The sequence below is a fragment of the Oncorhynchus keta genome, chromosome 2 (genome assembly GCF_023373465.1).
Source record: "Oncorhynchus keta strain PuntledgeMale-10-30-2019 chromosome 2, Oket_V2, whole genome shotgun sequence".
In the NCBI taxonomy this organism is placed as follows: Eukaryota; Metazoa; Chordata; class Actinopteri; order Salmoniformes; family Salmonidae; genus Oncorhynchus; species Oncorhynchus keta.
In genome coordinates this window covers 60204651-60217564 of record NC_068422.1, presented here as the reverse complement: position 1 = coordinate 60217564, position 12914 = coordinate 60204651, and the positions used below count along the sequence as shown (strand labels likewise).

The 12914-nt window shown below is 44.0% G+C and overlaps 1 protein-coding gene across 2 annotated transcripts in view; it reads left to right on the top strand.

Annotated features, from left to right (window-relative positions):
- LOC118358005 (cyclic AMP-responsive element-binding protein 3-like protein 1) overlaps window positions 1-12914 on the top strand; it is a 33399-nt gene that overhangs the window by 11901 nt on the left and 8584 nt on the right. For both annotated transcript variants that reach the window (XM_035735354.2, XM_035735362.2), the window contains exons 2-4: window positions 7157-7361; window positions 9958-10124; window positions 10926-11010. In XM_035735354.2, coding sequence (XP_035591247.1) covers window positions 7157-7361; window positions 9958-10124; window positions 10926-11010 — 457 coding nt within the window. The remainder of the gene's footprint in view (window positions 1-7156; window positions 7362-9957; window positions 10125-10925; window positions 11011-12914) is intronic.

The following is a 12914-nucleotide window of genomic DNA, read 5'->3' as shown; positions in this document are numbered from 1 at the left end:
CGGCTAACTGCATTCCTTCCCAATAGGTTCCTACAGGGACTCATTGCTCGGAGCTTCCTACTGCTGTGTTTGGAGCCACTCCAAAATGGATGGCTATGACAAAGTGATGTAATATTTTGAAAATTCATGCATGCCTGCAAAAGAAGCCAGACAGAAAACCAGTCTACCAAAAGGGCATGCCGTTGGCTCTTAGTTCTTCACAGTCACTTCTACTTTCTGCTACATGCGTTCTCTGCTGAGGAGCATAAACCCCGGCTACAAACTTCCACTTTCAAGTGGTCAATAAAGTGATTCTACTCTATAGCTTGATTCGGTGTGAGGTGAGGTAGACTTGAAAATGGCTGTCTAGCAATGATCACAACCAACTTGACGGAGCTTGAACAAAATATATAAGAATAACGGGCAAATATTGTACAATCCAGGTTTGCAAAGCTCATAGCGACTTACCCAGAAAGACGGACAGTTGTAATCGCTGCCAAAGATGATTATAACATGTATTGACTCAAGGGGTTGAATACTTATCTAATCAAAATATATTCATATTTTATTTTCCATTATTTGTTTTGTGCATTTTTCTTCCACTTTGACATGGCAGTGACATTGCAGAGACATTGCGTAGATCGTTGGCAAAAAAAAGACAATTAAATCCATTTAAATCCCACTTTGAAAAAGTCAAGGGGTGTGAATACTTTCTGAAGATACTGTACTGCATATACGGATCTGTCATGGAAGGCTCAATAAAGAGAAACGTGACAAACTACGACGCTAAGATGTCATGAGAAAGATTACGCATTCAAGGTGCTATTATCAGTCCTTCAACTTCGTCTGTGAGGTGAATATCAAAGGCGTGGTGATACCTTTCAGTCAGGTGCGGAGCGCACACCATAGGAAGAAGCTCTAACCTGTGGTAGTTGCAGGCTATGATCAATTTAGAAAGCATACAGTGTCAAACCAGTCAGTGTTTTATCTGTGTCTCTTATATTGTCCTCACTGAATTGTTAAAAATGCAAGTCCTACTTTTTACTTTTTTTAAATTTGAAATGTTTGTCTAATTTCTCTTAGAAGAAGAAAATGTGGATTTTAGAAGATCTTAAGAACTAGAAATGATGTGTTCTCTATCAATATACATTTGAAATAGATTGCATGATGGAGCCACAATGGAGCCTATATTATGGGCCTTTCCGATATAGTATATTGATTTAGAGATCTGAGAGCTTCCACAAATTTTGAACTGGACCAAGTTCTGGTGAGCCTATTGTCTATTTTCAGGGCAGTTCTCATGTACTTTATTTTATTTCTACACAAGTACTTCCTTCACCCATTTCCTTCTCATTACATCCTTGAAGGTATCACTTTGTTTATCATCTTGTAATAAGAGGATAATGCCCATTGTAGTTGAAGTACCCACCCATCCTCCAAGCTTACAAAGAGTCTTTTGCAGGTTATTTTCACAGTGGTTGAAATTTTAGGTCACCTTTTGAATGTTAGCCTTGTGGTTTTCGACTAGCCTATATGCTACTAAATGAAACGGTGAGTTTGCGTATCGAGTATCCAGAGACAAGTAGGAATGTCTATTTAATCTTATTTTATTTTGTATAAAAGGCTGGTGGGCAGTTTTCTCAGTCTGTAAATCAGTCCTCTGTTGTAGTCTCTGGCAACCAGCTCTGTAAATGAAACGGCAGAACAGAAGAAACCAGACTTAATCTGGAACACATTGTTAGGATGGAGCTCTCAGGGATAGATTTCAGGGAGAGGCTTGCAGGAGACATAGCAGGGACAGTTCTAGGCAAGTATTTCTGTCATAATCACCTACACATCTCTATTGGAGCAGTAGGACTGGCTGTCCACGTCAGACAAATACCTGTCTGAAAATCCACATTCCATATTAGTAACCAAACGAAGTCAATTAGCTATCTGGCTAATTATCTGTTTATGACTTATGATCGGAAGGATAAGACTAAACAGGGTTGTTATCACATTTGAATGGCTGTCGTGCTGATATGAATTGGATTCAAATATAACAGTTGGATTCCTGTTCCCTGACCCATTTCGACCACAGTTCATTCATACCTTGCCTCGCTGGTTCTCTGAGACCGAGTCAACATTGTGGACTGGTGTTAACGTTTGCTGGAACAAGGCTGTATTTTGATTATTCAAGAAGATAGTACTTGAAGTTCACACTATGGTCATTTATTAGGCACAGGAAGTGCAACAGGCAGTGAGAAATTGTATTGCGAAGTGATTAAAGTGACTTTAGTTTTGTAGTCCACTTGTAGTCCCCCCCCCACTCAACAATAATATTTTCTGGGCTTCCTCTAATCTATCACAGACTCTAAATGGATCCAAACAGTCCCTTAAAGGTCAGGAAACCAGTCAGAGTGACACACAGAAGCCTGTCTCCAGTGGTTGTGGTTTTCAAACCCCTCTGCTTGCTAAAGAAAGCATCTGCACTGGAATTAAGAAACCAGGCCTTTCCACTCAGGAAAAGTGGGGGATGGGAGCTCATGGGTCTACTCTATACTTTAGGGTGCTCACCCGCTGCTCATGCAGAGGGAAATTCAGGCCATGGGACTGCTGACTGCTGCCTCAAACTCAACAGTAGATGAATAAATTAAATGCTGGACTCATTGAGGAGCATCGGTCAGCGAGTGTCAAGTCTGGTTGATTTGAGAGCTTTGGGAATACCAGTGATCACATGCATAGTGCAGTATGTCAAGCAGTAGGTCAATTGTGTGGATTACGCATATGTCATTTTGTTGGACATCAGTGTAATGCTGATGTAAACGGAAGCGCTACTTCCAAATGTCTTCCTCAAAACAGCAGGTGGAAGATGAGAATCAGGGGATGTAGAGTGCCCACTTGAGCATTACGCATAACAATTGTAAATGGTAACGCATCAGATGCATATCAGGCTCATCTTGTAGCACCTGGTCTAATTTGGGTGCCAGTGGCAATGTGACAAGTGACGACGTGTACGACGTGTGACCAGGCCCTTAATGTTGCAGATGGGAACATTTGGATGCAGCAGTCTCAAGTCCTAATGTTTGCACGCAACTTAAGAGGTTTTCAATGGGAGGTCAGATTAGGTCAAGCTGTCAAAATGTTATGGATCACAGCTGATTGGAACGCACATGCTTTTTTTGCTTGGAATTTCCCTCCTCTCTTGTACTGATGTAGCGTGGGTCCTCTAGATAGTCTTCCTGTATGTCAAACTTAACAGAGTCCAGATCGTGACAGTCATATTGCGCTTATCTTGTCTGCTGATTTTCAGTTTTTAACTTCACCCGTAAGCACAATTTCCCAAGTAATAATTTGTCCTTAAAATAACAAACTGTACTAACTGCTGCTTCTATTCTATATCTTCTCACAGCAACAAGGGTAAATCTCCACAGAACAGCCACATTTGAACTGCACAACAGTCATTCCTGCAGATCTGAGAGTCTAGCAGCTTTCTTGGCTTGGGTCCCAGGCCCAAACTTTTATTGGCCGATTTATTTTTCCTTTTACAAACACACATTTTCTCCTGCTGCTGAGCTGCTCCACGCGAACCTTGCACTCCAGTTTTCCTTCTGCAAGTGCCTGGCTAATTTGCATGCTTCACTCTGATTGGTCACAGAGCTGACAGTTGTTGTGTCACCAGAAGGAATGCGAGAAGCACATTGGTATTACTATGCGCTGCTTGACTTCAGTGCAGCGTTTACCATGTCTACTGCTGAGACATTTATTCATGCTTTCTTTTCAGCAAATGTGATACTGTGTGCCATGAGAGAGTGCAGTACTTAATATGATTATGCCTCGCTAGAAATACTAGCACCACGTCAATGACAAGAGGGTAGGCTTAGAGGGCTTATTTATTGTGTGGTAGAATGTCTAGAATATTGCAGATAGATATGGTAACATTCCACCCCTTCTGAACAAGCCAAACAAAACACTTTCCTTGTTTCCAATCACAGTGGGTACAATACTCCCAAGAATTCTGTACATTTATCCCTGTGCCCGTGGTTTCTAAAAATATACTATTTGGTTTCCAAATCCATAACTGCAGTGGGCGCTAACATATTTGGCATCTATTATCATAGTTTGCTTTTAAAGGGCAAAGCGTTTAGACGGGCTGCGAGGTATCTGCACAGACAATGCTCCGGAGCCTTATTGCTCAAGCATCGATGTAGAGTAGGGAGTCGAGTTGCTCTGGAGCATTTTAATCTCTTCGGTTCCCCATAGCGTAGTGGTCTATCTTTCTCTCTCTTAGCCGCAGAGAGTTTTAATGAGAGGGCTTCCAGAAAGAGTACCACCCAGCAGCCCTCCCCCTCTATGGGGCTTCCTGTCTGTCCAGACCTGTACCAGCTGCCCCAGCTGGAGAGATGGGCCGGCGAGGGCTGAGGGAACATCTGGGGCAGCAGAAAGGGTCTTTTCCCCACCCCAGACAGGGAAGATGTGTTTCCCTCAAGGTGCTTAAGTGTGTTTCTCTTCCCATCCCATTTTGAGAGACCTCTGTAATTATTGTCTGCCATCATGACCACTAAAATGACAGACGAGAGAAGAACTTGAGTGCCAAAACTATAATGAATTCTCATTACCTGTTCCCTGTTCAAAAAGCAAGCTTTCTCTGTCTCATTCTAAGCTGAGAATCCAAATATTCCCTCAATCATTTTGCATGCAAGTACCGTCCTGGTATGACTTGGTGTACTTCAAAGCCTGCTGGCTGGTGTTCTAGCCACAACATACGTAGCAATCTAGAGACATTTTCAGATGAGGGGCAACTCCCAAAGAAACTGTGATCTTTTAGGCTTTCCTGCTTACATTTCTAGTGGGTTCATGTGCAAACAATCATCATAGTTAAAACATTTAAAAAGAAAAGTCATGTTACTTTTACTCCATCCCAAATATGACCCAAATTCAGTAATTGGGTCTCTTTATAAGACAATTTAAGTGCCAAGAGGGAGAAAAGACCCCTCTGTCTGCCTCTGAAATTCCACATCTTGGTCTATGGGGTGCAGAGCAGAAGGCCATATGTGAAACTTTTGAGGGCTTGCATCAGCAACGGTTGCATCATTCATCACCATCACAGACTGAACCAGAGTACCAGGAACCTCTAGCACGGGGGCATGCAAGGGAGTTGTATTGTGTTGACTTTATGAAATAGTTTTCCATCTGTTTGTTTTTAAAACTACCCATACCAAATTTTTCACATTTGGTCAATTCTGGAAGTGTTCCAACCCGACTGAGGCTACAGCTTGCTGCCTTCAAAAACCAACCACTTATCTGTGTAATATACACATTGTGATTTGTGTTTTGTCTTTTCCAACCACCATAATGTCCACCTTTATTCTTGGCTTGACAGTGAAACATAGAAACACCAAGGTCAGTCTGGATTATCTTGGGCACATCTGCCGCACATGGGGCACAACAGGAACCTCCTGCTGTAGATGAAAGGGTCTGGGTGGGACTGTTTATCCTGTTGCGCACTCGGCCATAGTGGTTAGTGTGCCTGCTGACTGCAATGGTGCTGCACTGGTGCCTGCTGACGGCAATGGTGCTGCACTGGTAAATAAGCCGGATCATCTAGTATTGCCAGTGTGCCTTTCTTTAAGCATACACTGCTCTCGAACCGACATCAGCTCTATTTAATGGTGTTTGATATCCGGTTAAGTTTTGTGTACATAGATAATGTAGGAGCAAACTAAGGTTGTGAGTGAGTGAGCGTTCCATACACTCCCTTGCACTTTATCCAAATCCTTATCATGAGAACATGACAAGTAGAGTGAATGTGTCGTACTCATTGGAATTGATTCACCTCCACTAGCAAGATAATCTCATCTGTTTAGGCCTAAATACATTTCAGCAAATGCAGATATTTTGTCTGTATGATGATACAGCCTTCCGTGTGGACACACAGTTTGGCCAGGGCTTGATCTGTGTTGGTTTTCCTGCCACCGAATTCACAATGTTGAGGCGTGTGAGAGGGCCTAGCACATGGTGAACGAGGGATGTCTTTGGTGCTGTGGGCAGCGTACATTGCCTTCTGTTTGACAGCTGTTCAGCTCTCAGGCCTGGGTTACAGGTTCACACCTCAGACACTCCCCTGTACAGCAAACAAACTGCCCCACAGGTCGCTGTACTGTGAATAGTTGCACGCGTCTCATACTTGTAAGGATGTACAACTCGCAAACAACTTTGGTAAGAGATGGAGTGATGGTGCATCTGGAATTCTATTCTCTATGATTCATGTCAAACTACCTTCAAAGGCATACCCAGAAGCAAGAGATCATGTGCAATTGATGTTATTAGAGATGTAGATATGTTCGAATGACACACAAATCTCCACAAGTGTTCCTGTTTGCAGGGTGATTCAATATGTCTCGACATGTCTGTGATCAGGATGTCCTTCATTGCAAATCACAAAGCCCTTCAGGCTCTGGGTTGACTAATACAGTCGTTCTATTGACCCCACAGTGCAGCTACCATCTTTGTTTTTTAGTTTTTTATTATTTCTGAGTTTTTTAAATCAGATAATGGGCCTGAAATGATCTACGTTCTTCACATTACGTTTACTTTTTGACAAATTCATTTTGTTACAGCTCTAGCTATTATAAACTCAATTGATTGTATTTCCCCTCTGCATATCATCATGGGTGAATTAAAATCTTGAGAGCATAGCTGTTATACATCTGGGAAAATGAACGGAGCATGTTGGGCTGTTTTTAATTATAGCGAGTCATGTTGGTCATTGTGAATGACATGCAATTAGTGGTATGTGTTGTTGGGATTCATTAGGCATAGCTGGTTTGAGAGGAGGTGGAGTGTAGAGGAAGTAAATGTGAACTGGTCTGTAAATGTGGAATACAGGGGTGATCTGGAACACTACAGCCGGAGGACCAGACTGTGTCCCTGGGGATTTTAATAGAGCTGTTCTGATTCTTGCACACCAGCAATGACTCACTGTCTGCTAGCTAAACTAAAGTAGTGGAAAAAACTGAACCATGCACTGGTGGCCTAATAGATAGATCCCAAGGACTCCATGTGTGAAATGGTATGACTCATACTTCCAAGAGCAGGTCTACATATTATATATTTTGGTATGGGATTTGATTACATGATTTTCTGATTAAAGGCGGTCTGATGTGAGGAATGTTTTGTTGGTGATTTTGTTTTGCAGCACTTCTCGGAGCAGATGGAGGACTTCTCCAACGAGCTGTTCAGCAGCTTCTTTGACGACCACCTCCTGGCCGACAGGAACCCACTGTTGGACATGGAGATGGACCCACCCAACCCTGACATCCAGCAAGAACACAGCTACTCCCTGAGCGGAGACTCGGCCCCCCAGAGCCCCTCCATGTCCATCAAAATAGACGAGGAAGCAGGTATGAAAAGCGTTCTTTTTGGTTCTTCTTCTTTGATCTTGTTCATCATAGGTTATCTTCTTCCCTGAACCCCCCCACTCACACACACCTTATTATGCTGAAGCTAATTGGCAATTTATTGATGCTTTGACCAAAGTTAACAAGAAACGATACATCGACAGCACAATGCTTTGACTAAATATGAATCCAGGACAAAAAGAAGAGCTCCACCAACAGGGCTGCTAGGGGTACAAGGTCTTTAGTTTGATAGTAGTGTAAGTCCTACGTCACTAGAATAGCTGTATCATATCTGTATCCGCGCTCTCCGCTCCTGCCCTATCTCCCGACGCTCCCGTGCCGCACAGAGAACCCATCCAAGGAGCCGAGCTCACATAGTACACTCCCAGCCAAGCCCTGCCCACCCTGGAGGAATCAAGGAAGCAAGTCAGGGGATTCCAGGCAGTCAGCCAATACACACACACACACACACACACACACACACACACACACACACACACACACACACACACACACACACACACACACAACACACACACACACACACACACACACACACACACACACACACACACACACACACACACACACACACACACACACACACACACACACACACACACACACACACCATGTGGCTTCTGCAGCCCTTGCAATGACTCCAAGCTGCAAATGTTTCTCCTTTATTTCCCTTGTGCTTGGGGCCAGGGAAAGAAGAGCCATAAATAAAAAAAATAAAAAAGGGAATCTACTGGTGGGGGTGGGGGGGGCAACTTCCGTGGCTCTCAGAGGGAGTTGCGTCACACAGAGTTTTACTTAGGGCTTAGGGTAGACTGAAAGCATAACATTGGACTAAACAGTGTGTTAAAAACCACAGTCTCACACATGGAATGTTAAATCACTGCCCCCCCCCAAAAAATTATACCGGAATCCCCAGTAAGATTGATGGAACAATGGATGGAATCTAATGAAATGGATTCATATGGGATCATGGCCACACACATTCATTCCACGGAAGGTCAACATGAAAGTGTGCATGTAGATGCACAGCACTTCCATAGCAGTCAAGTTCCCAAACTGTCGACAGAGCAGAGGCACCCACAGAGCACTGCTGCCAATGCAGATTTGATTCCCCATCCCCTTTGCCCAAAACACTGTAAAAAGCCCATTGTTAAAGAGGTTGACTGTTAAAAGGGTGTGTCTAGCTTCTTTACTGCTCTCCGCCTAGGTGTAATGTGTGGAGATCAAACTGCCATCCCCTCTCATAGCCTGGCTAATGAGCTCCCAGGCCCTGCCCCAATCCACTCAGATGCTGAGTGAGGGGAGTCCGACTAACTGTACTGACCTGCCTATAAACTTCAAAGGCAATCCTGATGCTTCCTCAGGGCCACGACACATGGCCTCATGGGTATGGGCAGTCTGTGGCCATGACATCCTCTGAGATGTGAGCTACTGGATGTAATGTCATGTCGAGATACTCTACATAAAATGACCTGGATGTTCTGTTGGTTTGCATTAATTATTTGTGATGACATGCCAGTTACCGTTAGTGTTGTCCTTGGTCACATTCATTTAGTGCATCCTGTTTGCTTCACTGATGGAATCTTCCCACAGAAAAGGGAAGGCCTCTTCATAACATTGCAAGCCATGACATGTTGATGTAGAATCCCAGGGAAAGTTGCTACTACTGTAAAATAAGTATTTTTGTTGTCATTGAATAAGAAATATTTCACTCATCTTACACTCCATTATATATTGTGTTTGGCAAAGTAAAAATGTAATCTATTCCTTGTGGACAATTTAGGATGTTGCCCAAGGTTGCCAATACAGTAGACTTTGCTGAGTGGATTGAAGATTTTGACGCCACTTTGGGTTTCCCCCGTGGGGTAAAGTCTGTGGACATAAAACCCCAGTGGGGGAGGGATTTACACCCTCCCCGTAATCAGTCTCCCACTGCTCCCTTTCCCCTCCTCGCCATGGGATTCTCGCCCACACCCCAACCTGTCTTCTGTTAAGGAGCACAACTTGAAAGCCTGCCTACAAACTTTTTTATAAGCCTCTGTAATGTTTTATCGATCCAATCGGGGTGCCAGCAAACAAATGAGGGAAAAACCGGGCTGCTAACGAGGACCCCTGGTTGTGAGTGCTTTTACTCCTGACTTTGAAACGACAGGACGGTCCCTCTTCAGGAGAGGGCTTTGTACTTACTGGCCTCTCACTGTTTACCATCTTCACAGAGGTTATTAACAGAGGAGGAAACTCATTTCGGAGGCAGAGAGTCCTCTAAGTTGAACGCTATTGACGTTCACAATCGGCTGCTTCGCGTTAGCCCTGGATCACGAAGAGGATCCAGTCTGTAGATGTGCGTCACACCTGCTGCTTTAATGTACACTGATCTGTCAACCAATCTTGCTCACCTCGTAGTAGTATCCCAAGGTGTCCCTTTGAAATACACCGGGGGGGCCTCTTGGTTTGCTTCTTGGCCCCTGGCGGTCTTCATGTAGAGTACTGTATGTTACAGAATGGCTAGTTATGTAATGATATCCGTTGAGACATACAACTAATTCGTTGACCAAGTCTTCTTTTTCTTCTCCCCCAGAGTTTGAAGGAATGTGGTCTTTCAGCCAGGACCTGACGGCCATCCTGGTAAAGCAGGAGCCTGATCAACGGGCAGAGCCTTCCTCTACAGTCCCCTCCATGGGGAACTCATGCTTCCAGCCTCTCAACCTCGCCCCACCACCTCACAGGAGCTCATCGGGGGATATAGTAAGAAACTGCACTCATAGAAACTATCACCTATAACCTATCCTAATCTGTTACTAGGGAAAGGCATTTTTCCTGCTTGTCAAAAGCGATGGAAGACTAAGCCTCTTTTATAAGCCATAGGGATCTCTCCTGGCTTTCTCCTCTTCGACTAAAACGTGAGCTGTTTGAAGGACAGCTACAAATGTGGAATTTGGAGTCTAGTGTCTTGCTGGAACAGCAGCCTAAAATCTAATTTTTGACACGGAATGTAGTTAAAAGGAAAAGAAACCAATGTTGTAAGTGGAGGAAATAAACCATTCACACAGTGCACCCCTACAGGACCAGCACTGTGACTCATGCATCCTTGTCCATGGGAGTAATTCATGGCTTGTGTGGCTGAGGTGGGGCTTAGCAGTCAGATGTGAACCCCAGCACAGCTATTACCAGTTATCACTGGTTACCAGGCCTGTAGCCCAGCACACATTACTACAGTACCGTTTCTTTTGGTAAATTAGTGGTACATTTAGTTTGAACATCTTCAAATTCATAGGATATTTAAAGTTCTGTGAATATTTTTTAGGATTAGGGCATGGTAATCCGATTAGTTCCAGCTGTAAGAATGGCCTCCAAATGGTGAGTGTCCTGGCTACATGGTCCCTAGATGGATCTCTTCCAAGAACCATTGGTGGAGATGGATTCCCTCTCTTCGGGTTACATAAATAGTTTGTAACAGTCTTCAGCTGTGTTTACTGTCACTTGGAATGTCTCTTGTCCTATACAAATACCCGGCTGTTTTTTTAAATACCATTGCTCTTACTCCAGTGCTCCAAAGAGTTGAACCTCAACCCCACACCTGCAATCAAAGACGAACCCAGAGAGGTCAACCAGTTCCTCAACATCCCTTCAGGTGAGACTAAATTACAGTAAGCAAGATTACATTGACTTTCAAACATCCTTAAGGGCTTATGGATCCAGCTGTTCCAAGAAAGGTTTGATTTTGAAGTGACCGTTCGTTAAAAATGATTTAGATGCCTCAGTTTCTTTTGAGACCTTTTACACGCTCAAAGACCCACCTCGCATCCTAAAGGTTATGTGCAGGTGTCACAGGCGTTTACCTCCAGTCGATTCCCGCCATAGTGCCCTTCTACGAGTGTGTTATTTATTTTGGGGGAGGGGGAGGGGGGAGGGGGGTAGAAGAACCTGCCATGAAGCGTGTGTCACGGTGACCCACTACAGTGTATTCCCGATGACACACCACCTGTGACCACTATTCCAGACAGTGGTCTGCGTGTTCTTTCTCCTGCATGCTCCCAATCGTTAAAGCGATTGTGAAAATGGCTAGGCTATGGTGGGTAGGGATAGCAGTTACTGCGAGTAAGTGTGACACATATTGTAAAGTGTTCCTTTTTTTGTGTATAACGTGTTATTTTCCTAATAGGTATTTCACTATGAAACACTATTAGTGATGGCTCATTTCAGACATGAAGTGTTTCCAATTATAGCCTGCTTGCTTTTCCTTTTTCCATTTTTCGCCTACACATACGAGACGAGACTGCCTCTGTTCATTCATGTAGTATTTTTCGGATCTAATTGCTAATGAAGGTAGACAGAAAAAGCCCACTGAGACGCAAGTCCGCAAGTATATTATTAGAGCAGTGGTGCTGGTGATTGAGTGCACTTTTTTCTTTGGTGTTGATCTAACCAGCTAAGTAAGATTCTGTTCCCATCTCCTTTTCTATCCCTTCCTCTTCTTAAGGAAGAGTGGCAATATTTTTTGTTCTCTACACTAATGCCTTTTTTAAAAAAAAGCCCATATACTATCTGGCATTCTCATTTTCAATATTTCTGTCTGGAGCACCAGATTGCCCAATCCTTTTAAAGAGTGTATCAGAGAGACAAGGGGAAGGACTGCCCTCAGCTACAGCGGGATTCAACTGGAGTAGATACTAGAACTGACCAGATACACCTGTAGAGACGCAGCTGGACCTGATCAGCCACCAGCCTGCAGATTAAAGTGGCTCGGTTAAAGAGACACTTTTACTGGTTCAGGGGTTGCAGAGATGGCCTTTATGGTGCAGAGGAATACCTCCATATAAGACTGAACCCCATCTGGTGGACCATAAATCTTATATTCAATAACCACAAGCCAGCAGCAGCACATGTCCAGTCTAGCCCTGCCTCCCTCCGCAGAGCGCAGCCTGAACAATAACGTCTGCGTTCTGTCTGCCTCTGCCTTTGACAAATGCCCATTTTCTCCTATTCTTCACCTCCGTTTCCAGTAACAACAGAATAAAACCTGGGCCCTGTGTACTCTGGACTCACACCAAACTAAATCCATGGGTCATACCGGCATGGGTCTGGCCTGGTGTTTGGGAACTGTGTTGGGGTAAATTCTGCCTGGCACAGATATCTTAAGAAATCACAGTCCTCACTCCATCCCTGTCTGAGCTCAGTTCAGATACTTACACAGAGGCTACTGCTGACAAGTGGATGGGAGGATGGGATCAAGCAATGCGAATAAGAGCAGCACTGGCTGCCTTACTTACTGGAATGAAGCTGTCTCTGTTTGAACTGGCTCTGTCCAGGAAGTCATTTGCCATTTTAATTACGGATCTCTTGGCAAAACGGACCGTTTTACGAGGTCTGGATTTGCACCGCTCCTTTCCACTGTTTAAGTTGAATTAACTGTTTTCAGCTCGATCCCACACGACAGATGAAGTCAGACATTTGTCCCCTAACCATACAGTGACTGTATGTCATCATGAGGTGTTGATGGACAAAGGCTTTGAGCATATGGGTCATATTGCAAGT